Source organism: Chiloscyllium plagiosum, chromosome 29 (assembly GCF_004010195.1).
Source record: "Chiloscyllium plagiosum isolate BGI_BamShark_2017 chromosome 29, ASM401019v2, whole genome shotgun sequence".
Taxonomy (NCBI): Eukaryota; Metazoa; Chordata; class Chondrichthyes; order Orectolobiformes; family Hemiscylliidae; genus Chiloscyllium; species Chiloscyllium plagiosum.
Genome location: NC_057738.1, coordinates 24,978,371 through 25,005,977, shown reverse-complemented (window position 1 = coordinate 25,005,977; position 27,607 = coordinate 24,978,371). Strand labels below are relative to the sequence as shown.

General features: G+C 41.4%; 1 protein-coding gene across 3 annotated transcripts; it reads right to left on the bottom strand.

Annotated features, from left to right (window-relative positions):
* Positions 1-229: 229 nt before the first annotated feature.
* On the bottom strand, positions 230-27,607 carry LOC122564451 (tubulin polymerization-promoting protein). Of its 3 annotated transcripts, none has more exons than XM_043719346.1 (4): positions 27,144-27,607; positions 13,989-14,316; positions 5,997-6,150; positions 230-4,098 (listed from the first exon to the last, which is right to left on the bottom strand). In XM_043719346.1, exons 1-4 carry the CDS (start codon positions 27,361-27,363, stop codon positions 3,898-3,900), a joined length of 903 nt encoding a protein of 300 aa, XP_043575281.1. In that variant the 5' UTR covers positions 27,364-27,607; the 3' UTR covers positions 230-3,897. The 3 variants fall into 3 exon arrangements, with proteins under 3 accessions (XP_043575281.1, XP_043575282.1, XP_043575283.1); XM_043719347.1 differs by having other exon boundaries at positions 13,989-14,313; XM_043719348.1 differs by lacking the exon at positions 27,144-27,607 and adding an exon at positions 26,540-26,561 and having other exon boundaries at positions 13,989-14,313.

Genomic DNA, 27,607 nt, shown 5'->3' with positions numbered 1-27,607 from the left:
CGAACCCTACCAAATAGATACTGCATACAACATGACAGGTTAATATTATGAGATTTTTTGCCTTAATTTTCTTCTGAGAATGTTTATTTTTCAAAAAGCCAGTTGAATTGAGAAGCAAATCTACACAAATAGAACAGATAGAATACTGTTCTGTTTCTCAACTCTCAGACCAATGTCATAGTTATGAAAAGAATACAATGGATTAAAATAATTACATAGTACCCTCATAGCTTTACAAATAGATTTTATTTCATTTATTGTTCTTACAAAATTTAGTCAGTCTAGCTTTACGATGTAGCAATATTTGGCAGCCTCAGATACATAGTTGGAGCAAGCAATGTAGAAAAATAAGGGTGTAATTCTATAGAGAAAGAACTATTCACAACACCCATAGCTTCCTCTGAGCCCTCTTGACCTTCAGACCATGTATGTCCTTTCCACTGCCTTTTAGTGAAGGAGGAACAGAATACTGATTAAAGTGCTTGGCCTTGGGCAATATGTACAGTGGAAAGCTAAAGGCTTTAATTGCAATTCTTGATTTGTTATCAAGCATTACTTACGAGAGATTTTCAGATTGTTGGATTGTATTAAAACAGCAAATTAAATCTGAGTGTCTCTACAGTGCATATTAGATGGAAAGTCAAAAACAAATCCAAATTCGACAAAAAAAAGCAAATATCAGCAGTACCTCAGTCACCACTGAAGGAGCAGCAATTAGTTGTGCTGTGAATAGTAATGACCTTACAGTAAAGTGCACAATCTGAACTATATTTATATATTGGTAGAAGTTAGGATTTGTGATGTTAAAAATTGACAAAGCTTAGATCTATACATTACATAATTATTTTTGAGTATGATCCAATTAATGATAAACATGTCAATTTTAATGGAACAATGATCCATGCTGAGGATTATTCAACTTGGAATTTTCGATGCAGCTAATACCCCACTATCGACCTATGCATACTGAGATTGGCTATTTACATACAATTTACATATTTGATTTCAGCATAACTAACCACCGTAGAACAATCTTTGAAGCATTTTATAATGTATCACAACCATTATATTTCTGCTGCATTTCAATTTTTTCCCTTGGTATGCTGAATTTTGTTTGACAAATTCTGAAGATATTTAGTATCACCTTAGGACAATAGACTCCCTGTTACTTGTTCAAACGGTAGCCCAGATATTCCTGCAAGGTTAAGGAAAGTGGAACTAGTTCTTCAAAAAGGCTGAACCTCCAATGCAGGGGAAACTTGTGTTTTGGCAACAATATATTTGATTCCTCTCAGGCAACGGTTGGAGGAATAAGTATCAGTCATGGAGAAATCCATGGATGGAATCTGGCTTCCATAGATGATTAAGGACAAAAAGTGGAGGGGAGAGGGCAAGCTAAAGAAACAGCAGATGCAAAAGAAAGGAGAAGTTTGAAAGAAGATATCTGATAGAATATCACACTTGATTTTAACAAATACTCAAAACCTTTGGGCCATGGTTAGAAAGGGTAACCTGCAATTTGGAAATCTCAATCAATAGCGATTAGATGAAAAGTGCTCCTATGTTGTGTTTGATGGAATATGTAGTACACTCCGATAAACTCTGTCATAATCAAACTTATTTCCAGCTGTTAGTTCTTCTATCCATATTATGATGCAGGTGTTGGACTGGAGTGGACAAAGTAGCTAACTGAAAAAAGAGTGGGAGCTCTGAAAGCTCATGGTTTAAAATAAACCTGTGCAACTATAGCTCGGTGTCATGTGATTTTTGACTTTGTATACTTTATGAGCAGTTCACACAGGATGGAACCCAACTGGTCTGATGTTTAGACTTTCACTAACCCAACATAAAACTGAAATCATAGCCATGATTCTTTGTTATTAAAGTGTTAATTAAAGTCTTCACATACATAAGTCTTCATTCGATGCTCCCCCAATATCCCCTTTATAAGCTACGCTCTGCCTGTGCACTTATGTCTTCAGAAGGGTATCAGCTACAACTTTCATTCGTTTGTTGTCTTTGCAGTTATAGCAGGGCCATGCCATACAGTACAAAATCAATCTGCTGAAGCTTACAGAGAGAATAATTCACTGAGAAACTCCAAGATAAGATAGAGCAGCTCTTAGCTTAAGAACAGACAGCAGCTTTACTGGAATACAATAAAGTGGAATGAAATGAATCAGTGTTGTTGCCGAGAACAAAGGCACTATGTGCCAGTTTCCAATTCCTCATTTGAGCAGAGTGAGGCAAGAATGTGTAATATAAGGTCTACCACTACCACATTCACAATGGCAGTTATACATTCTATTCCCTTTAACAGAATAGACTGGTTGATAAATGTCTCTCTTGAAGCCTAAGGAAGTGTGCCAATCATACACTTTTGGAAGCAGAATCACAATCGAGTTCAGTACTTAACAGATTCTACATTGTTACAATCAAAGTTGAACTGGGTCTGGAGAAAAAGTGTAATACAATTCCTATTTATGTTGCACAACAAAACAATGGAATTGTTTGAGAGGATAAACATTCATTCTCTCCCCGCCCCCCCTGATGTTATGGCAGCTTAGTCATTTTCATTTGTGCAAGAATATAGAAACATCAATCTCCAGCTTTTATTTTCTTTCAGCAGAAACCTTTCAGGATATGACTGAGAATCATTAAAACTGTCGAACGTCAATTTATCCTAATTCCACTAGCTGAAAGATATTAGGATAATGGCGAAAGTCTGTGATGATATTGAGGGTGTGATTCATCTGTACCATCCTTATGGTTAACCCATCACTGACTGATCCATACCTTCAGATTGTTCAAATGTTCCTTGTGCACTACTACAACATGCTGACAGTCCTTGCCACTGACAACAAAAACCATTCAGTCAAAGCACTTCTTTGAGTGCCTGTGGGTCACCTTCCAAATTCACTGATTAGATCCACCAGCTCCCATCCTATTTTCTTCAAAAGGCTGATCGGGCCAAATCTCGACACTTTAAGATATAATTGACCTTTTTTTGGCAGGTAAGATGCTATTTGCAGCAGAGTCCTATCTCATTTATGTCGAACACATCTTTCAGGGGCACAGTGGTTGATCCGTATTAGAAAACTACGTATTGCTAGAGTGATGCCGACAGATGCCTTCTCACCAATAGCTTTGCCATAATGCAATTTTCACAATGTTGTGGTGAGACTTTCTTTCCCCATTGACCACCTAAATTGTAAGGACATTTTGTACAACAGGACTATCAAAGACGACACACATTTATACCTGACATGTTGAGACTGACACTTCTATGCCTCTCTCAGTTTTGTATTTTTCCTAGGTCTTCATGTCCACTCAGCGTTTGAAAAGAACCCACTCTTACAAGGTATAGTTTGATGTTTCATTACCAACTCTGGATGAGGATTTTATGAAACAGAGTACTTGGCCATTTTTCCCTGTCTCATCAATTGCTGTGGGGAGAGGCATCTTGTAATGCAGGGATCTTTGGACTGAACATAAGTTTCCGTTCTTAACACAAAATGAGTTGAAAGCCATCCAAAGAGATGACTGTAATGCAGCATCACGAACCGGTTCAAATGTTTATGATATTGAGCTATTGAGAGTTGTCCTTTCAAAGCCTGGTCCTCTGCTTAGGTGCCAATGGCCAACAACGAAGGGTGCACTGCACTCGATTACCAAGAGCCACTCAAAAATGACAATAATTTTGACAGTTGGCCAATGATGGTGGCAGGGTAATGAGAGGGGGTGTGGGTTTATGGCCTTTCTAAAGAAAGTGTGGAAGATTTTTCTAACCAATTAGAAATACTTTGAAATAAACAATAACAACTTGAGTTCCTACTTTTGATTTGTTCTCCCAAGGTGCATTGGAAGTAGATGGTGATACATATGTTGGAAAAGAACCTAGTCATGTTTACTCCCTTTTACTTTCTGGTCATATGTGCCAGCGTGTTTGTATCCCACCACGTAGCCAGTATTCTGAACCAAGTACTCTCTGCCTTCTCTTCCTCGGCCTTTTCCGCTTTGATCAAATCTTTCTTTGTGGGAACCAGTGAACTTTGAGGTATCTGTAAGTCGTGACAACGTGGGAGATAGCACAGTTTTCTGCAGAGAAAACAATTAAACCAGCATTACCCTTGATAAAGGATTATTTCATGCACAAAGAAGTTCACAAAGAAGCAAATTTAGGACATAACGAGATTATACAAGATGTTACCTTGGCTCAGTGACATTCTGTTGCCTCTGAGTTGGAAGGTTGCAGGTTTAAGTCCCACACCAACAACTGAGCACGTTAACAAGGCTGCCGGTTTTGTGCAGACCTTCTATGTTTCAGATGAGACATTCAATTGCGGCTCCTTCTGCCTTCTCAGATGACAACACCAAATCAAAGCAGAAGGCACGATTCTCTCTGGTGTCCTTGAGAGTCAACAACTATCTCTCAACCAACACCACCATTAGATTATTTGGCACCGTAACTCATTTCTCATTGGGGCAGCTTGCTGAGCATAAATAGCTGCTGTGTGTCTTCTACATGACAGCAGTGACTACATTTCGTTAGTACGGAATTGATTTTAAATTGTTTCAGAACATCCTGAGGTCAAAGACGAAGCTTTATACATGCAGGTCTTTCTTCTTTCAGTTTGATGCTCATAAACAGCCAACTGTCCCAGGGGCTTTACACTAGGGATAGATCTATCTAGCATTTGGACTTTGCTTAGCCTAGCTCACAATGTGCTCAAATAGATGTCTATATAAGAACACCTTGCAGAACAGTGCATCAAAACAAATTGTGCAAGATTTATGTTGACAGGGTCTGTTTGCAGATAACAAATTAACACTTTTGGCAACCTTTGTCTAGAATCTGAATAGCATTAATAATGCATACAGAAAATGTGCTGCTACATCTCTACAGGAAACCAAATTAGACATGCACAATAACACTTTGATAATGCAGGGAGCTTGAGCTAGAATATTAATGCCAATTCCAGGCATTTAACCCAAGTGTTAAGCAGACAAAGAACTTACACTATATGGCACCGATCAAGTACTTGTGATTACCCAGAATGCTTTGCAACCAATTAATTACTTTGTGAAGTGCGTTTACTGTCATTATGCAAGCAAACATAACTGATTGATGCACAGCGAGATCTTACAAACAGCAATAAGATTAATGTCCACTCTTCTTTAAGCACTTTCACTGGAACCTCTCCATCCATCTGAGCAGGGAGACAAGGTCCCAGCCTGACATGCTTTGTGGAAGAGATCAGTCTGACAATGCAGCACTCATTCAGTGCTTTACAGACATGTCAGCCTGGATAAAGGGCTCATGATGTGGAAGTGATTCTGATATTGGACCGGTGATCCAGAGGCCTTGCTTGCTTATTAACAAATAACAATGGTTCAAATGTCTCCATAGCAACTTGATTATTCGTATTCAGTTTAAACAGAAAGAAGTCTAGAATCCATAAAATTGGCCATGATGTAAAACCTCAGCTAGTTTCAGGCAGGAAACCTGCTTTCATCACCCCCACCTGGGATACACATGACTGTAATCCCAATCCAATATGGACTGCCCTCTTCAGGAGGCACTCAGTTGTCCCAAACTGCTGATGCAGGACCTTCTCAGGGCAATTAGGAGTGGACAATTAATGGCAAAATAATTGGTGGGGAAGAAATTCAAACAGGAAGACATGCTTTTTCTGAAAATTGTATCCTATTGGGATGAGATCACTTGACCTCAGTTTCTGTTAACTCAAAATTTTAATGTTTGTAATACCTACAACCAATAATCATTGAACCAAAGAAACACTGCAAAATCCTGTTGTCACATATTAATCCACTATTTCAATAACTTTTGTAGGACAACGATTGTCTCTAGAACTCCCTTGTACAAGGAGAGTACAGGTCACTCCTAATCCAGCAGCTGGGTTAATTCCTCTTTAAACAGGACACTGCCTGCCAGGTACTGGATGATTATGTTACATAGCGATGAGAAAACATACCGTTACTCCTGAAACAACAGGGGACTTCCCTTCAACTAACTTGTGAATCTCCTGGATTGCCTCTTCCTTGACCTTCCCTCTAAACCTCTTCTGTGAGAGCTCTTCAAGGGCATCCTCGAATTGGTGAAAGGTAATAGTCCTAAAAGATTTCGCCCTGGAACACAAATTCACAGTTATCAGAAACATACCCTAAAGAACATTTTGTTTTCAACCTTGTGAATGTTTTCTCACAATATGCACTAACCATGCATAATCTCTTACAGAATTTACCTCACTGTAAAGCTCCTTGATGTACAGAAAGACAAACTTCTAGAATGTCCAATAGTACAGCCAACAATGTACGCTTGACCGGTGGTCGCACCAGTGAAATGACAACAAGATTTATGTCATTGAGATTGAGAAACGAATACACCATCTGGTATGAGTCACAAGCAGAAATGCATGGAGGAATGAGTTAACAGACAAGAGGACTCAGTTGATAACCATATCAGAAATATGCAGCACCTCCTGTGATACATGTTTTGAGTTGATGAGTCCACTTCTGGTAGAATTGCTTCCCTCCCCTAACCGGAGTAAAAGCAATGAGTTTCAGCCTTCCGCAATCTAATTTGATGCTTTAACTCAAGTGCTTTTATTAATTGGTTTGATCTTTAGTGGCCCCACGTTTTAGTTCAGTGAATTAGCAGTCACAGTGAATTAAAACTGTCATGTGTTTCAGAGATCATCAGTGCTTGCATGTATTAGAGCTGTTCCATATTCCAAGTATTAGCAGCCCCTATATATTAGAGCTGTCATATATTCCAAGAATTAACAGCCCCTGTGTATTGGAACTGTCATAAATACCAGGGTTTAATCAATACTTAAGTGAATTGTAGCTGTCCTATAGTCCAAGAATTAACAGTCCCTGTGTATTAGTCATGATTTGGAGATGCCGGTGTTGGACTAGTGTGTACAAAGTTAAAAATCACACAACACCAGGTTATAGTCCAACAGGTTTCACTGGAAGCACACTAGCTTTCGGAGCACGGCTCCTTCATCAGGTGGTTGTGTATTCGAGCTTCCAGGGATTAGCAGCCCCCATGTATTCGAGCTTCCAGGGATTAGCAGCCCCTGTGTATTTGAGCTTCCAGGGATTAGCAGGAATGTAGGAAGTGCAAAGGCCAAGTTGTGTACAATAAATAGACACTAAAGTAATAAGATAAATGACCGGATAATCTGCTTCAGTAAATACTGACCAAGACATCAGGCAGAATCACTTGTTCTTTGCTTGATCTTTTATGTCCAGTTGAGAAGGAAGAGATCACTTATGACAACACAGCCCTTCAGTACAGCACTAAAGTACCAGCCAAGAGTGCCAAAGGGTCAGGAGTGGGGCCATTGAACATGACCGAATATCAATGCGTGTTGCTCACTGTGAGACCTTGGATGGCAAAACAAATCAAAGACAAGAAGACAACAATTCAAACCCATCGCAAGGTACTATCAATAGAAGGCGCCAAGCAGCAAATCCAAAATATGTTCAGTGAGGCAATGATACATCTTGATGCTGTAAAGGCTTTGAAAATCAACTTAAATTTCATTGATACTTGCAACACACAGCAAAGCTATTCAGCACATGTCTGCTCTTTAAGGGTGGGATCTTCCCAATGCCATGGTGACAGGCCTCCAGGCAGGATTATGAGGACATTTTGCAACTGAGGCACCAGACCGGGAGCCTGCTGTTCAGCCCAGCTTAATGGGTGTGGGTGGTCAACCCGTTGAAGTTAATGTCCAGTCGTGGACTGATTGACGCCATTGCCAGAATCTTCCTGGTGACAGACAGTTCCACACCCCAATGGAGGTTAAGCCTGTGGGTGCCTGATTGGGAGACTCATAATGTCTCCTCTTTGATTCTACATCTGTCACCCGAACTGCCAAAGCTACAGTGAAATGTAGTAGCTGCTATCAACCACTCTGGAGAGGTAATTTCACACAACTGCGGCCAGACATTTTCTTCACATAAACTTCATTACTTCAGAGAGTATCTCAAGGTGAAACTTTCTCATTCTCCCATTCCCTCAAAAGCCCAAACTTTGCTGCTCCAACTTTGGGTATTTTTTTTTTTAAGTGCACTTATCCATTTCCATTTTGAAACTTGGTATTGATTCTGTTCCCAATATCCTTTCAGGGTATGCACTCCAGATCAGATCAACACCGTGCGTAAAGAAAAGATTTCTTCCTGGCTCTTCAGCTGATAATCAGTGGCAGGAAAACGGGTGGGAAAGCACGGAGAAAAGCATTATAGTCCAAGAAAATTATATCCCATTTCGATTAGATTATATTCCCCTACAGTGTGGAAACAGGCCCTTCGGCCCAACAAGTCCACACCGACTCTCCAAAAAGTAACCCACCCAGACCCATTCCCCTGCTCCCTACTAATGCACCTATCACTATGGGCAATTTAGCATGGCCAGTTCACCTGACCTGCACATCTTTGGACTGTGGGAGGAAACTGGAGCATCTGGAGGAAACCCACACAGACACAGGGAGAATGTGCAAACTCCACGCAGACAGTCACCCGAGGCTGGAATCGAACCTGGGTCCTGGCACTGTGAGGCAACAGTGCTAACCACTGAGCTACTGTGCCAAAACTCTACCAATATCAGACAGCCTATTTGTCTTCAGATTAGATTAGATTAGATTCCCTACCATGTGGAAACAGGCTCTTCGACCAACCACCGACCCTCCGAAGAGTAACCCACCCAGACACATTTCCCTCTGACTAATATACCGAATACTATGGGCAATTTAGCATGGCCAATTCACCTGACCTGCACATCTTTGGGCTGTGGGAGGAAACCGGAGCACCCAGAGGAAACCCAGGCAGACACGAGGAGAATGTCTGTGTGGAGTTTGCACAGTCTCCAAAGGAAGGTTTCATTGGAGATGGACAGAACCCAGGATCCAGTGAGGAGATCTCTAAATCTCTATGTGTCACTTAAAGATATAAATTCTTCACAAAGCTGTCTTCATAGATAAATATTTGCACTTAATATACTGTGCAGCCGCATGTTGGAATATACTTTTCAAATAAAAAGTCAGATTACATGTACAAAAGTTAAAGGCTCCAATATTTAGAAAAAAAGCAGAATTCTTAAACGTTTACCAGGCCTTACATAAACTTGAGATGGAATTAATGTTATAGATGGTAAGCAATACCTTGACTTATACTTCAGCTCACTCAAAACTCGATATCTATCAAGCAATCATTGGCCATTGCCCTGAGGTGGTAAAAGACACCGTATAAAGGTCAATCATGAGAAAGCTTAAAGGTTTCTTTCAAGAAAACAAGTGTTTGCACAAATATTGTAGAATATTGAATTGCAGAATATTTGGCAGTTCATGACCAAACCTACAAGTCCTCATCTGTTCCTATATGGTATCTTAGGACCAACATGAGCGTACCCAGGATACAGCAAGTAAGAAATGATTATGTCTTTGCAAAGGCATGCACTGTCATTTAGAAAAAGGGACCATTTAGATCTGTGCTAATGCAAAGTGAGTAAAAATTCACATTTATTAATTTCTCTGTAGACCAGAAGGCAGTCAGAGAACTTGCACCCCATTCTCCTCCTGCTATTCAGCTGCTGAAGTTAGTGGAAAGTATTCAGTTAAATGTACTCAGGAAGCATCTCTCTGGAGACAGTAATTTATCAGACACTGCCTGGCTTCAGAAAGACTTCATTTTACCATTGGTGCACTAACTTTCCTTTCAGAATTGTGGCTCCAACAGTCACCCATAGGGAAGACTATCTGTGTTTTCTAAACAAAGTATAGTTAAATTTCCCCGATGTAACAGGTGAATCAAGGTATTGTTAGGAGACAGCAGGATTTCTTTGTTAGATTATAGTCTCAATGTAAAAATTCAAAAGTGTGTCTTAGGAAGCCTTTTAGTACACAGGCCCGTTAATATAAAACCTGGGTGACATCCCGGATCCCAGGGACATGACAATGACCCTCTATTCTTTTCACAGTTACATGTTAATATTTCTCTAGGTTTAGTCATTTGGTTCAATGCCTACCCTGACAAAGCTTCCATTGTAAATTCTGAGGACAGATTGCCTAGGTTGTTTTCCCGTATGTGTAGAAGACTGATTGGTGACCTTACCAAAGCCATGAAATGAGACAGGGACTTGATAGGATAGACAGAGGGAAATTGAGGCTTACTGATACAATGGTGGAGAAAGGGACACAACATGGCAACATAATCTTAAAAGTAGAATTGGGCCTTTTAGAAATAAATTCAGGAAGCATTTCTTCCTCAAACAAATCTGGAATTCTTGCCCCCACACAAGTGGGTTTTGCAATTATTAAGTGCAATTGTTCATATGTTGCCAGTTACATTCATATGACATAAGTGCCCAGGTAATGACCATTTCCAATATTAGAGAATCTAACTATCGCTCTTAATGTTCAAAGGCGTTATCATTGTTGAACTATTCACTGTCAACTCCCCAAGGGATACCATTGACCAGAAACTGAACTAAACCAGCTATATAAATGCTGCAAGAGCAGGTCAGAGGCTAGCAAGTCTGTGCAAGTAACTCCTATCTCCCTGATACCTGTCTATCATTTACAAGGTACAAGTCAGGAATGCAATAACACCATGACAACTCAAACAGCATTCAAAAAACTTAACATCACCCAAGGCAAACATCCCGCTTTATTAGCTCTCCCCATTCACCACTTTAGCATACACTCCTCCCACCACCAACACAGAGTGACAGCAGTGTGTATCGTCTACACGTTGCACTGCAGTAACTCACCAAGGCTCCTTTGAAATATTCTTTGAAACCTATGACTTCCACTACATAGAAGGTCAAGTGAAGCAGAAGCTTGGATGTATTACCACCAGCAAGTTCCCCTCAAAGCCAAACATCATCATGACTTGGGACTATAATTACCATTCCTTCTCTATCACTGGGTCAAATTCTCTTCCTATCAGCACTCAGGGTACCCTCATTGATTGGAACAGTTCAAGATGGCAGCTCACCACCACCATTTCCTCCAGGGCAATTAGGGAATGACAATGAACAATGGTCTAACTAGTGGCCCCACTTCTTATGAATGAAAAAAAAATTAAGGATCAGTAACCTGAGAAGCATTGGACCAAAAGCTGTTGACAATATCTGTTTTATCATAAACCTGCAGTAACAACGACAGCTGTGGGCACAGTTCGAATCCATTTCACAGAGGCCAAAGGCTTGAGTTTTGCCTCAGTAGATGATTGTTTCTGTTCTCCTGCCAACTGTCAGCAAATCAAAGATTTATGTGGCCTTCTTATATGAAGCAGTGTAAATTATTTTCAAGGACGCAGACATTGAGCCCAAACCAACCCGTGTCTCTTAATTAACACCTAAAACCAGATGATGGCCTAAATCACACTGCTGTTTGACACTTGCTGGGTGTCAATTCGTTCCGTGTTTCCCCATGTTATAACAATGCTTATAAAATGATCTCATTGGCTGCAAAATGATTTGGGAAACAATGAAGTCATGTAAGATGCTATGCAAATGCAAGCTTTTATTTTTCTTTTCCTGACCTATAATATGAAAATGTCAGAATTTGAAGAGCAACCTTTAACGCAAAATAATGGCAGAAATTCAATGTCCACTTCCCTCATCCTTACTCTCAGCAAGATGACAGCTGAGTTTGAGGACATAAAATTGGGGGTGCCTATTTCTAAACATCTTTAAAGTGGTGGCCCTTCATTTATTGAGTGGACTCTGTTTGCGAAAAAGAATTCCCTTTGGTATACCTTAGCTGGAATAGAAAACTAAAACACAGTGTACCATGTTATTGACTTTCTGGGTATTCCACTCAGTAAACCAGGAGTTCCATTTACCTATCCAGTTTGACCATAGATACAGGAGCTATATGCCTTCACACAGTGGATCCGTGTACAACTTTCTCTATCCCAGTTCCATCCTACTCCACTGTTCCAATGGAAGCTCAGGCGAAGCGCCTCGTATTTGGATTAAGTTTTTACAGCATTTCGCCTTCAATAACATTGAGTTCAACAAATTTAAATTGTAACCACTGCTCTCATTTAGAAGAGAAGGATGTAGGCTTCTTTCCCTGACAGACAATAGTCAACTATTGATCCACAGTATAATGGGATGAATTTTAATGACCTCCGCCTGACAAATTGAGAGCTGTGCAATAAAGACTGGTTAGTGACATAATATTCTAAAAACAAAACAGAATAAGTCTGCTCTGCCATTCAGTATAGAGTCACAGAGATGTACAGCATGGAAACAGACCCTTCGGTCCAATCTGTCCACGCCGACCAGACATCCCAATCCAATCTAGCCCCACCTGCCAGCACCCGGCCCATATCCCACCAAACCCTTCCTATTCATATACCCATCCAAATGCCTCTTAAATGTTGCAATTGTACCAGCCTCCACCACTTCCTCTGGCAGCTCATTCCATACACATACCAACCTCTGCGTGAAAAGGTTGCCCCTTAGGTCTCTTTTATATCTTTCCCCTCTCACCCTAAACCTATGCCCTCGAGCTCTGGACTCCTCAACCCCAGGGAAAAGACTTTGTCTATTTATCCTATCCATGCCCCTCAATTTTGTAAACCTCTATAAGGTCACCCCTCAGCCTCTGATGTTCCAGGAAAACAGCCCCAGCCGCCAGGAAGGAGACCAGAATTGCATGCAATATTCCAACAGTGGCCTAGCCAATGTCCTGTACAGCCGCAACAAGACCTCCCAACTCCTGTACTCAATACTCTGACCAATAAAGGAAAGCATACCAAACACCTTCTTACCTGTTGTAATCTGAGGTAACCCTACACCTCCAATTTTGGTGTCATCTGCAAACTTACTAACTGTACCTCTTGTGCTGGCATCCAAATCATTTATGTAAATGACAAAAAGTAGAGGACCCAGCACCGATCCTTGTGGCACTCCACTGGTCACAGGCCTCCAGTCTGAAAAACAACCCTCCAGCACCACCCTCTGTCTTCTACCTTTGAGCCAGTTCTGTATCCAAATGGCTAGTTCTCCCGGTGTTCCATGAGATCTAACCTTGCTAATCAGTCTTCTTTGGGGAACCTTGTCGAACGCCATATAGATCACATCTACTGCTCTGCCCTCATCAATCTTCTTTGTTGCTTCTTCAAAAAACTCAATCAATATCAGAGTTGGTCATTGAACTCAATATCCTAATCTCTCCTACCCTACCAAGATCTCTTGATCCCTTTAGCTACAAGAGCTAGATCTATCTCCTTCTTAAAAGCTCAATGTTTTGGCCATAACCACTTGCTGTGATGCGCATTCCACAGGTTCATCACACTCTGGGTAAAGAAATTTCTCAAAATGGTCTACCCCCTTATCTTTAAACTATGGTCCCTAGTTATGAACACTTCCTGCCTGCTGCTGTTTTTAAATTTCAAAATATACTTTATTCATAAACATATCTCTACATAAATACATAGTCACTAAAGCAGCTCAGTTCCTGTCTGCTGCTGTTATAATCTCCAGCCTGTATAAGACTAAACTCCCTGGGTGGTGAAACCTGGGGCTCTGCTGTAACTTCAATCCTATTTCAGTCAATGAAACCAAGATAGCAGTTCATTTCTGGGTGGAAGGGAATTTACAGTAGATAAAGGACATACTTGACTTTGGAAAACACAACAGCAAAATCCAACAATTTTAATACAAAAACACACCAGATCCTAAAAGAGTATATAAATTATCATATGATTTTCTGTCCCATTCATTTCCTTTGGTAATTCATATAAAAATCTTTTTAACAGATCATAACAATTTCAGTAACTCCTAAGTTCCATTGCTGTGATACATTAATTTATTGATAACAGTAAAATATTTTACCTAGCCAAACAAAAAGATTACATCAGGTGAGAACAATCGGAGATGAAAATGATAATTCAAAGAAAGAACAGCTGCCCATTGACTGAACAGTAGATAAAGGACATACTTGACTTTGGAAAACACAATGTCAACATCGGTGATTGTCACACTCTTCCCGTCAATGATGTTGCAGTCTTTACACAGTTTTGACCAATTTTTGCCATTCATCTCTCTTCCTGTGGCTCTAGTGTCTCCATGAATAGCAAATTTTCTAAAGGCCTCTTCAAGGTCACTGAGCTCATCAGGTGTGGTAGCTCCCCCGTTAGTGCCATTTGAATTGGACATGCGTCGTGTGGCTGCTTTCTCCTGTATCCGGTCATTCTGAATCTTGGTGGAAAGTTGGTCCATATTGCCTCTTGCTGGTTTGGCTTTGCAGTCAGCCATTAACCCCACTGCTGGGAGAAATGATAGTATTTCATCAGATTGCACTTCAAAACATTAGGAGGCAGTACCTTTATTATGATCATAACGCATTCTAATGGTCACTAATACTGTCAGGCAATATTCTTTTACAACGCATAAAAGATATTAAACTAAGTACATCATTGGGCTTCCTTTGACATTGCAATGCTGCAGTAACAATTGCCTGTAACTTTGCCAATTTCTTTACACTGATCATCTTTTCTAGAGCATGCAGAGGGTTTCAGTACAAGCCTTTGTTTACACAGTGACAGATAGCATTTACGCTCCAGTTAAGAAACCGCACTGGCCAAACCTTATCCCCAATTAACAGTTTTCTTGTTATTTAACTCATAACTGATTGTACACAGTAAGGTTGCACAAATTAGTAATCTTGTACTCTACAATTCGACAATGACAGCGATTGTCACGAAAACATATTTTGGCACATTGAGCTTATGAAAGGTATGATATATCAAGTGTAGGCCTCACCTTGAAATGTTGGGATTGCTACTTTACATACAAAGGCTAATAAACGCTTAGATTAGAGAAAGAGTTCGCACATTAGAATTTATTCAATCTCTAACCATGGAATCTTCCTATCTGTGAATGGCTCCAGTGATGAAAATGTAGTTGAATGTAAACTACATTAAAGCAAGTAGCAAGTGAAGGTTTAAAAATAACAATTCAATAAGATTCAAATATTCAAAGAGCAACATAACTTTCAGTCATTACAGCACGGAGTTCAGACACTAAACAGAACTGCATTTCTAATTCCTCTAATAATAAAGAACATAATTGAGATAGTTGGGTCTTCTCCAAAAGTTTCCACAGAATATGGAGCCCTTAACCACTTCCACAGTGAAAGATGCCATGCTCCAGCAAGTCATATTGAAGAAGGCTCATTGGACCCAAAATCTTAACACTACTTTCTCACCAGACCTGTGGAGTTTCCCCAGCAAATTCTATTTTTACTATATTGATATTTCCTTGTACCCTACTTCAACATCACCTGAAGTCACTGGCTGTTGCCAGGTTACAGCTGCACTCTGATCATGCACAGCATTTAACTCTTTATGTATGAAGATCATGCATTATTAACAAGTTTCGTGCCCAAAGGTGAAGTCACCATTACAGGAAGGTTTTCCCCCTCATTTGCTGTGCCAGGCGAGCGGCCCAGTTTTAATCTGACCTGAGAGCAGCCAGCTCCATAATGACCAGGGATTAAAGCTGAGATCGCGCTGGTCTACTTTCCTCAGTGCCCACACATATCGAAAACCATCCCATTCAATTGTAATGCTGCGCTGAGCACCTGGGAGTTACGTGTATGTTACTCACATAAAACTGAGTGAAAAATCTGCCACACATTAGTTTTCTACAACTCTTAAAAAGTCAGATACAATATAAAAGCTACTGCATACAGAGGGTTGTAACACATTTAATACGTCACCCTAGATTTTTCTAAAGCTTTGTGCTTTTACAGAAGTTATATCGTGTTATAAAAATGCCACATTTTCGACTCAGTTATTTAATAATTTTATTTCAGGATCACAGATTCATCCCATAGCTCGAGCCAGACAGCTTGCGCCAGTTGAAGCTCAGTTTGTAACACGCTTGAAAGTTCTACTCAGGAGTCAAAAATCAAGGCTGTCCCTCCAATGTAACACTGTGGAAGTGGTGAACTGTCTTTCATCAAGATATTAGACCAAGGTTGGGCTTGCCCTTTCTGATAGGTGTAAAAGATCCCATCACACCATTCTGAAACACAGGGGAGCTATTCCTGGAGTCCTGGACAATATTTACCTCATAGTCATCATCACCAAAACAGCTTATCTAGCCACCACCACATTAAATTGGAGGGTAGATATTACTGGAACTGTGGAGAAAGCAAGCTTTTGTTTATTTCCTTGTTTCCTGCATGGTCTTCCAGGTAAAGCAGCAAATGCTGAGCATGCTCTTGCAATTGTATTTGCTGTCTTGCTGTCAAGACAGACATTTCTGGAGATAACTTTACCTTTCTTTGAAGCAATATTAACAGAGTTGTAATACCCACCCTCTATATGTCTCTGAGGCACAGACCATCTATGCCAGAACAAATAAGCAATTGAACAACTGAGATGCATTTGGAACATCTTGGGCAACACATGGGAGAACCATGTGGTCCACACTGCTGATTGTCATGGAGCAGGTAGGCCTAGAAATGAAGCATTGAGCAGATCCCAGCTCAGATGGAGTGTGCATGTATTTTTGCATGACTGACAATAAAATCATGTATTCACAATTATCACTGGTGGAAGTAGAGGGATATAGTCAGAATTAGTTGGCAGTTGTTACAGTATCACCTGGCTTCCTTAAGCTTAGGATTGGACATAGGTCTCCAGGCACTTTTATTGAACCGTCCATGATTTGTTGTAGGCCATACTCCCAATGTCACCAAGGGTATGGTCATTAGTAGGCTGCAGTTATAATGCAGGGAAACAGGTGGCTTGAATATACGAAACAGCAAATAGCACTGATATAATTGACCAGATCATTTATATTCATTGTTGATGGTTTAGGGGTAAACATCAAGACTCCTGGAGAACCCTTCTTTGAAAACCACATGTCACCTTTGACATTTACCTCAGTGAGCAGATAGGGACACTGTTTAATGTCACAACTGAAAGACAGTGCTTCCTACAGTACAGCACTCCTTCAGAATTGCCTTGGAGGATCAACCTATACTGTGAGTCGCTGCATTTCTCTTACGACCAGCTCTGATTCTTTGGTTGAGGGTTTCAGTCATCTTAGTTGAAGAGTGTGCCATCTGGTCCAAATTTGGTAGACATCCCATCAACATATCAATCAAATTCCCAGAAAGCGTGACAGCAAAGAATATATTGAAGAGCACAGGTGTGCAAGACACACACCTCATTCACACCATGTATTACTTTAAATAGATCAATGCATTCACAAGCAACATTGCTGACCATTGTGAATTTACTGCTTTATCAGGTCATCCAATCTTGTCTAAGATTTTCCACATGGCCTCTCTGTTTAAATAACGCAGGTCAGAGTGAAACAATAAAGTCCTTTCTTAAATGGAGCCTATTCATTAAAGTATACAACAGTCAAAATGTTATTGATAACTACTATCCTACATTGCCAACAAAATTCTCCCAATAGCTCTCAAAATCACAATTGACTTTTCAACTGAAAGACTTGCATTTATATAGTGCACACAATGAAATACTGTTGACATGCTGCCACTATTATAACACAGAGTTCAGTAAGGTTTGTCAATTACAATGAAGATGGGCCAAATGGCCTCATTCTGTGCTGTAACCATTCTATAATTTTATAATTTTGTGATTGTATTTCTATGGAGCATTCTAATAACACTGAATCCTATTTGTTGACAAGGGTTACCTTCTTTCTTCTTGACACACATTAAAATGCCTTCATCCATTCTGGGCCAGTACTCTGACATATTCACCTCTGTTTCAGTTAAAAACAAAATCCTCCTAAATTCATGGTTTTCTTTCATTGTACTTAAATTGTACATTGGAGTTTTGTTCCCAAATACTATACAAATAAAGAATCCAATTTGTCCAAATTGCGTAAACTTTTTGGCCCTTCATTGAATCGTTCCCTCAACTTACTCTCTGCTCCCATCAATAATTGTATATCCTTTTAGCACCCTCCTTGTTAACTCTTGAGATTTGGGAATCAGGCAAAAGGCAGTATTTATTATTAGTACCTAGTTCTGTGGGTTTGCTATGACTGTGTGCTTTGCTAGTGCACTACAGAAGGCAGTTCAGAGTTGTGCGTGAAGTCACATATGGGCCTGACCAGGTAAGAATGGCAGGTTTCATTCCCGAAACTATATTCTTAGGTCATCGTGGCAGGATTTGAACTCTCAAACTTGGATCAATGGTCTCAGCTTCTTACTATTCCAGTAACATTACCATTCCATTAAAGGGTCATTGGAACAGACCTTGACCTTGGGTGTTGCTGTAAAACAATTAGTACTGAGTTAGCAGTTTGAAATCTCAAGCAAGTGTTGCTTCCAATCAGGAAAGAGCTGTCAACGATTTTGTGTCAATTTTACACAGTCATAATCCACACCCATTATCTGTGCTCTGTAATATGCCATTTTGCGGTCTGTTTCTCGTACAGAAACTCCTTGGGAATATCTTTGCCCCCCAGGCACTTGCTGCTGTTTCTATTATGGGGTAGTTTCCACAGCACCAGAACCAGAAAAGAAAATTACAGATGTGTCATTGTATTTGTCTGTTGGTCCTTTCCCCATTGGCTGGGATAATCCCTGTGCATGCCAGAATGTGGAAAACAGCAGCCTGTTGAGGGTTGGGTTGCACAACTTGCTTGAAAAGCACTGAATTAATTTCCATTTATTTTATTACATTTCTTGCCAATTTCACACAGTTGAACTGGGTAAAAACCAGTAGAACTGCAGCTGCTGGCAATCATAAACAGAAGCTGCTGGAAAAGAACCTTTTTTCCCCACATACAGTTCAACTCAGATATTCAAGAGGGCATTGGATATTTTTGGGGTAGCGATGGTGTGCAGGAATATGGGGCAAAAAGCAGGAGATTGGGTCCAGATTAGAGGGAGCTGGTGCAGGCACAATGGGCACCTTCTGCACCATAATAATTCAGTGAAGCCCATGGGGTGATGGGTGAACAGGACCTAGTCAAAAAGTGTGGCACTGGAAAAGCACAGCAGGTCAGGCAGCATCCAAGGAGCAGGACAGTCCACATTTCAGGCATAAACCCTCCTGTTTCTCGGGTGCTGCCTGACCTGTTGTGCTTTTTCCAGCACCGCACTTTTCGACTCTGATCTCCAACGTCTGCAGTCCTCACTTTCTCCTGAACAAGACCTGGTTAGGATGTGGGAAGCATAAACTTGAATGGACTCAACTTTAGAATCATCATAAAATCCCTACAATGTGGAGGCAGGCCATTCGGCTTATGTTTTCACTGACCCTCCAAAGAGCATCCCACTCAGACCCACCCTATCTGTGCAACTCTACATGTCCCATGGCCAATCCACCTACCTTGCACATCTTTGGATCGTGGGAGGAAACCAGAGCACCCAACGGAAACCCAAGCAGACTTGGGGAGAATGTGCAAACTCTACACCAGAGGCTGGAATTGAACCTGGGTCCCTGGCTCTGAGGCAGCAGTGCTAACCACTGAGCCACTGTGCTGCCCCGAAGGTGGAAGTGGGAGACCAGTTAAAAGTTAAGGAGTTATGCAAGCAGCTTTGAAATCATGTCAACTGCAATGGACATGAAAACCAGAAGAGAAGTACAACCCACAGACTGTTTGGTGAAGAGCACCAAATCACATCATTAACCATTGTGTCCACTCATTACCTTTCAATCAGAAATGCAATTCAAAAGTAAAGGCATAGTCTACATAGTCTCAGAGAACCAAAAGGCTGATCTCTCCTTAGATCATCTTTCATTTGACTGCAGGATCACCATGCTTCGGGTAAGGGGAGAGATCAAGAAAGAGGGACTTTTGTAGCAGTGTGGGAACTGAACCCACGCTGTTAGCTTCACAAACCAGCCATTCAGCCAACTGAGCTAACCGGTCCCCACGGAAACGCACCTAATCACATTGTAGTGCAGTGCACCATTTGGAACTAAAGTTAATGCGTTGGACAACACTGGACAAAGGACACTTAAGTACATTGCTAGAATGCCAACAGTATCTTACATTAAGTTTCCACAACTGTAGAAAAAGTCCCACAGTAACACGACAGCTCCAGCCAATTTGAGGCCGTAATACCTAGTATGCATGGGAGAGCTTAAGCTTCTTTTTGATACTGTCATCACTCTTTGAAACAGATTATTGAAACATTCAGTGAGAGCGGACCCTCTACTGTCCTTTCCCAGGCAACGCAACAAGTTCTTGACTACAGATAACACTCTCAGTCACAGTAGGCTTACATCTAGTTAATTGGAAATATGGCCTATCATAATCCCCTAGTTCTTGTTTCAATGCTTGGGGATCAAGAAGGAATTTCCCAGCTTTACTTTTCGGAATTGGCAGACTCTGTTGATTCAATGGTCTTTCTCTGACATTGCTGTTTTGTGTAGGGAAGTGGTGAAAGTGTTTGGGTAATATTCATAAATAAGTAGTTGAATGTAACGGAAATTAAGCGTTTTTCTAGATGGATGAGTAAGATGGCCTTCCTCATTGGTATCTGTAGAGTCAGAGTTGTACAGAATGGAAATAGACTCTTCAGTCCAACTCGTCCTAAATTAATCTAGTCCCATTTGCCAACATTTGGCCATTTCCCTCTAAATCCTTCCTATTCATATACCTATCCAAAATTCTTTTAAATGTTATAATTGTACCACCCTCCACCAATTCTCCTGGCAACTTATTCCATACATACACCACCTTCTGCATGAAAATGTTGCCCCATAGGTCCCTTCTATATCTTTCCCGTCTCAGCTTAAACCAATACCCTCTTCTTCTGATCTGAATTTATGTTTTGACAGTGGAGGACCCCACAATTGACCTCAGCAAACAAGAAGACTGGGGCCAAATAAGGCAAGATTTCTGACTGCTAATGCAATGATCTATACAGGAAAATCCAGATCACTCATTCAGAACATGTACTTGGGCAAGGGATGCCAGAGAACTGTGGGACTCTACCTCAGGAGTCAGCGTCTTTAGGAGATGAAATCAGAATCTGGCAATGAAGGTGCAGGCTGGACAATGAAGCAAGAAGAAGCTTAATTTAGAATTTACTGCACAGAAATCTTTAACAGACAAACTAGCAATATTGGACTGAATCAGCGCAGGAACTCAGTGACATGAAGGTAATTAGTGCACATTCTAAACATTTTCTCGAGTCCAATTTCCCATTACACATTGAACCATCAGATTCAAGTATCTTTTCAAACTGTATGAAGTAAATAAATTACCATAGTTCATGAATTCTGGCTCATGGAGAAGGAGGGAAGTAGGAGTTGGTTTATTTTAAATTCATAATATTTAGAGGGAACGTTACATCTGGATTCCTTTACAACATCAAACCATCACAAAGAATTACCAGTATCAAAAACTAATTCCCAGTCATTTCTGAGTATTTGTTTTTGAGCAATGATCATCAAATGACAGCGGGACAGTACTGTTGGATGTGGTACAGAACGAATTATCACTAAGGAACAGCCCAGCTATCTACAAACATTAACTATCAAGCTCAAGAACATCTCTGAGGCAGCTTTCACTATCAATGCCAAAGCTCACCATTTAAATCTACAATATTATAGGAGACAAAGATACATGGAAACTAAACACATACTGCAAGTGAAGATACATTTTTGCAATACTTTAATGTTTTCTTTTAACCAAATTAAAAAACGTAAATGAAAAAAGGTTAATAACATCCATCAAAATCTTTTACTTCAAACCAGAGGAATCTAAATTTACTATCACTGTAGCTAAGACCCGCTTTCATTTGCCAATCATTACGCCAGCTCCCAACAGCTTTTAAGGAACTTGCCAACTTCATCCTTCATCTTCCACACTCTACCAATCATCCCCCATACCCTCTCAGATCACCCACGCCATCCCGTGATACCTCTAAACCTATTTCTACATAGATGATTCTACATGTACTCCAAATCACCCTATGCCACTTTCAATAGCCTTTATGCCCTACCTGCTAATTCAAATCATTCATGCCAACCCACGCACTGTCCCCTGGAAGTTACAGCCAAGGAGGGCTCACTTGCCTATGGCAAGACAATCTTGGGCATGCCAGGGTCAACAAAATTCCCCTTAGGTCACCCAATCAACCTCAAGAGCCAATAACTCCACAGTAAAGTAGGCTCCCTCCATGCCAGCTGCAGAATTAGGTCTGCACTGAGACACTGTGGCCCTTTCCCTTGAGCAAGCAAACCAGATAGCCTCAGATAAGAACTGCCCTGACTGGTGGCTACACATCTCTCTGACCCCATTAGCCCTATTCACTGGACTGGTTGCTTTGTAGCCAGACTGTGGCTCAGACTTCAGACCGCAGAGGCTGAGAACATGCCAACTGGGTGCCTGCCCTAATTTACAGTGTTGGGACCCCCTGCCTAACAGGCTTCACCATGGAAATCATGGATACGCAATAGAGTGTGCTTGCTGTGTAAGCTTCTGGCACATGGTGAAATTGAATATGGCACACTGCTGTACAGCAAGATGTATGCACCCTTCACTGAGGACTACTGACCAGCAAAGCAAGCCAACAGCTGTGTAACTGCGCTAATCAGCAAGGCAAGCAGTGAGCTGGATGCCTATCCCTCCACAGAAAATGTCCCCTGCTGCAGCCTTACAATGCAGGTCACCAGTGCACCCTGTACTGCAGCTCTGTGCTTCAAATATCAGATGCCAGTGTCCATGGATGAGCTGGTGCCTGAAGATCAAACCCTCAGATGCCGTTTGGTGCTGAACAACATGGAGGTTTCATCATAGCCACTACAAACTGAAGTCACCAGGTACCCCCTCTGACTTCCAAATCAAGGTTTCTCAATGTCAACCTCGTCTAGTCCTTTTGGTAAGGTAAGAGGCTACATATTAATGTGGTACATTAGTTACTAATCGTTTAACAAACTACAATCCCTTTCAATTGACAACTTGCCATAGCCTAGTGAGAAACATTAGGGGTGGCATGGTGACTCAGTGGTTAGCACTGCTGCCTCATAGAACCAGGGACCTGGGTTCGATTCATGCCTCAGGTGACTGTGTGTGGAGTTTGCACATTTTCCCCATGTCTGTATAGGTTTCCTCAGGGTGCTCCGGTTTCCTCCCACAGTCCAAAGATGTACAGGTGAATTGGCCATGCTAAATTGCCCAGTGTTAGGTGCATTAGTCAGGAGTAAATATAAGGTAGGGGAATGTGTCTGGGTGGGTTGCTCTTTGGAGGGTTGGTATGGACTGGTTGGGTGAAATGGCCTGTTGCCATACTGTAGGGAATCTAATCTAAACACGTCCTACTGCTTAGCAAGAGCATAAAGGATAGAGCAGAATGCTCCCAACACAGAACAGCCTTGCCAGGCACCTTGTTTGATTCCGCCATGAATCTTGCCATTGGCGACATAGCTCAGACCCCTATAAGAATCTGTCCTGTGTTTCTTAGAATGGTGACCACATGTCAAAAAAGTGTCATTGCCAGTGAAGCACTGGGATGTCTTGAGGTAGTGAAAGGTTTACACTGGTCCCTTTTCTTAATGAATCTGCATGGAGTTGGCTCAAATGCAACAGAACAAGTTGGCCCCTTGCTATTTTTAGCTGTGAAGTATTCACCATTAATCAATCCCCACCATCCCGAAGAGCAAAGCAACCAGTATATGAGAATTCTGAAATCTCTTACTGGGCCACAGCGACTGCTGTAATTTATCTTCTAATGGACAACAACAAAGACTAGGATCACAATAGCACCTTTAATTCAGTAAAACAGCCCAGTCACAAATAAGAGCGTTACCAAAGCTAAGTTTGGCACAGCTATATGAAACAGTGGCATATGAGGGCAGGAGAGAAACTTGATCAAAGAGGTTTTAAGGAGTATCTTAAAGGTTGAGAAAGCGTTAGTGAGGCAGAAAGGTCCGGGAAGCGAATCACTGAGAAGAGACAGTTAAGACATGGTCACTATGGTGGATAATGAAATCAGGGTTGTGCAGCATGCAGGAATTGGAAGGAGTACAGAGATCTCAAGGGTTTAGAGTTGTAAAGGGAGTTACATGGATAAGATGGGGTGAATTCACGGGTGTCGGTGAAATTTTTAAACGGAAGCATTGTCACACCTAGGATCAATGTAGGCTGGCAAGAAGAAATATAATGACTGCAAGGGACATGGTGAGAATTAGGACAGAATCCTCTTGGATAATTTTCAGTTGAGGGGCACTGGAAGATAGGAGAGTTGCCCTATCGGGACAGCATTGTAATTGTAGGGCTTAAAGGTCACAAAAGCAGTGAATGGGGTTTGAGCATCAGAATTGAAATGGAGATGGAATTAGGCCGCTTTGGTGATGAAGCAGATGTATGGTGGGAAGTTTATCTCAGTTTTTAGTACCATTACACAGTTACAAACAAACAAAATCCACTTCAGCCTCAGAAAAATCGACAGTGGGAGAGATGGAGCCAATGGGAAAAGAACAGGATTTGCGGTGAAAACTAAAGACAATCGTTTTATTTAACTGGACAAACGGACTGCTTATTTAATAGGTGGTACTGTCAAGCAATTTGACTAATCAGAGACAATGCAGCAATTGACTGACAAAGTTCTGAGTGGAGCCAAGAGTCATCAATTCAAATGTGGAATATGGAATCATATTTTTGGATGATGTCTGCCAGGGCCAACATGTGTTGGGAAAAAGGAGGAGATCAAGGATAGGTGCTTAGAAGATTCCAGAGGTAATGAGCATGGGAAAAGAAATCTCTGTGGATCATTTTCTGTTACAGTTAGATAAGCATCAAACCACACACTGGCAATCCCACTGAATCACAGAGGAGACTGATTGAAAGATGATTATGTAAAAGACTGAAAAAAAACCAGAAAGGATGGGCAGGGATATCTTATCATGGTCACACCAGTGCCATTTATGAGCTTTATTCAAGGGGTTTCAGAACTATAGTGGAACCTGGTTGGAGAGATTCAACTCTGCAATTGTGGTAAAAATGGGCACTGCTTTGGCATGTAACAACAAATTAAAGTGATTCAGAAAATAAAAGGAGCTTGGAAATGAGGCAGTAGTTTACGAAGACAAGAAGAGTCAAGGTTTGGATTTTTGAGAAGGGTAATAATGGTAGATTTGAAGTAGATGAGAACAGGAGCTGAGGAGTGGATGCCAATACCAACACCACCCATGTAGGAGTTCAGAATGGAAACTGGCTTGTCAGCAATATGATGGGAAAAAACAGCTAGAGTTCAGGAGGTACATTTTATCGACGAAGGCAAACATGAATTGGGAGTGATGAGAAATTGGAGTGAAGCCACAAAAAAAAGGTGGAGCAATGAGTGCTGACTTATAGCCAGTGACACCCATACTCTAATTTGAATTTAAAAGAAAAGCATGTCTCCCAATTTGAATATAGACGCTTGGTTACTGCCACTGCACTATTTTTCTTAAATGGTATGCAAAGCAATGAAATTATATCTGACTCATTCCAATTTAAACTTAAAACTCAACCATTCAGGGTAAATAACATTTATTGATGTATAAGATAGATCAAAGTTTTTTTTAATTTCAGTTTAGAATAAGTTGAGTAATTTGCCTCCCCACCCTAACTTTAAGCATTGAAATTAGTGGGAATGCAAGAATGCAAATAAGTCATTTCCACAACCTTGTTCTGTCAAACAATTAGACTATGGCTAATCTGTACTTTAACCACTTTATCTACCATGTTTCCATATCCCTTGATACTCTTATAATATAAAAGCAAAGAATGCTGGAGGAACCTGACATGTTTTATAGTACCAGAAGAAACAGAACCAAAGTTAATATTTCAAGTCCAGTATAACTCTCATGAACTATTTTGAAACTCTTGCCTCATAACACTGCAGTATAGTCAAATGAAATTTCTGTCAGCATCCACGCCTTTTGAGCAGAGCATTTTAGACATTTACTAACCCATTGCATGAAAAAGAAACTTCTTCCTGACAACCATCACCACCCCCCCCATACCTTAGTTTTAATAAATTATTTATGTCTACGTGGGGAATAAACAACAGTTCCTACCACCTTGGGTGTTAATGTAGAATACCTTAATATAGATTAAACTACACCAGATGATTGCTGTACAGTACATGGAAATAGACCAGTTGATGAGCATGTCATTCTCCCAAAAGGAGTTTTTTTTTTCATCTTTGGCCTGCAAAAGGAAGTTACCAGTGGGAGGAGAAACTCCTCCTTATTCAGTCTTGATGCTTCGCCCCGTTGCTCAGTTCATTTGCACTTTCATTTCACAGGCAAGGTTGAGTTGATCCTGATCAAAAGTTCACCTCTGTCAGTTCAAGGAGACGGGGTAGGGAGAACGTGAATCAGAAGCTAAAGTTCTGATCATGTTTTACCCCGTCTCTCACATGAGAACAACAAAATCAATTGCAGCTACTGTCCATGCCAGATAACAACTCCCCATTACTTGGGTAATTTATATAATTTTGTTAACGGTGGAATTGATGAAACCAACAAGTATCGGTATCGACAAAGCTACCTGAAGCAGTGCGCTCCTCTCGCCTGACCTGCAAAGAATTTCCAGAATGTTCTGTTTAATTTCAGATTCCCAGCATTTGCGGCGTTTTGTCCCTACAACGTGTTAATGGGCTCGAATTAATAACTATCGAAATCATGCCATTCAGATTGGCAACTTCTCTATTGGTGCTGTGAAGCACAGCTGCCTACATTTTGTCACAGTGGTGTAAAGCAGCAAGACCAAAAACGCTTCCACACACTGCAGAGGACGTTGGAAAAAAAATCAAACTGCTCTAAGGACCTCCTCTAACCTTGCACATCCTACTCTCAGACAAGAAGATGGCAAATACAACTTGTCGTTAAAAACTGAAAGTCAAGCTCCTGCTAGCACATCCTGTTTGTACCCAATCAAGATTTTAAAAAGTGCACAGACACCAGGGCTCTAGGTACAAGGCAAACGAGTTCCGCTGCTCATCTTCCAACAGCCAGACGGTGTAAACATTTCACCTCAGCCCTCCTGCCCGAGGATGGTTTGCCCTTTTTTTTAACCTTGTTTGTTGTGAATGGCACACGCACGCAAGGAGAGCCCCCATAGCCAGCACGGATCTTCCCTTGCTGATACTTACAGGTTGTCCGGGCAGTCCGTACACAGGCAGGTGAGGCGGACGAGAACAGACCCAGCGCCAGTCCCCCGGGGCTGGAGAGTGAGAGGGGGTGGGTGGGGCGAAGGCTGCACCCGCCCCCTCCTCGCGGGACGCCCATTGGCCCGCCCTGCGGAGCCCGATCCCGGAACTCCGCGGGCCACTGGCGGAGCCGGCCGTCAATCAGACCCGGAGATTGATACATCCCGTTGCCCCGCCCCCCCAGCCCGGGCGAGTGGGGGAGCTGCAGCCCGCTGTCAGTTTCAACATCGGCGGAGGAGGCGAAAGGCTGCCTTTGTCCATAAATGGGAGCCTTCCCCAGGGGCCACCGGGGATTTCCACACCCTTCATCTCCCACACTTCCTGAGCGGGAGGTTGGCGTCTCGCACCTGGGGCGGTGCGTTTCTCTTTCCCCGTGAGCGCCTGATATCTGTTTTCTCCACTCACGC

What these genes read in the sequence shown, in the direction of transcription:
- LOC122564451 (XM_043719346.1), bottom strand. Translation starts at nt 27,363, where the DNA reads ATGTATCAATCTCCGGGTCTGATTGACGGCCGGCTCCGCCAGTGGCCC. An exon ending in ACGGACTGCCCGGACAACCT is followed by an intron (nt 14,317 to 27,143) that starts GTAAGTATCAGC and finishes CATTTCTCCCAG; the next exon opens with CAGTGGGGTTAATGGCTGAC. An exon ending in ATTGTGTTTTCCAAAGTCAA is followed by an intron (nt 6,151 to 13,988) that starts GTATGTCCTTTA and finishes TTTGTGTTCCAG; the next exon opens with GGCGAAATCTTTTAGGACTA.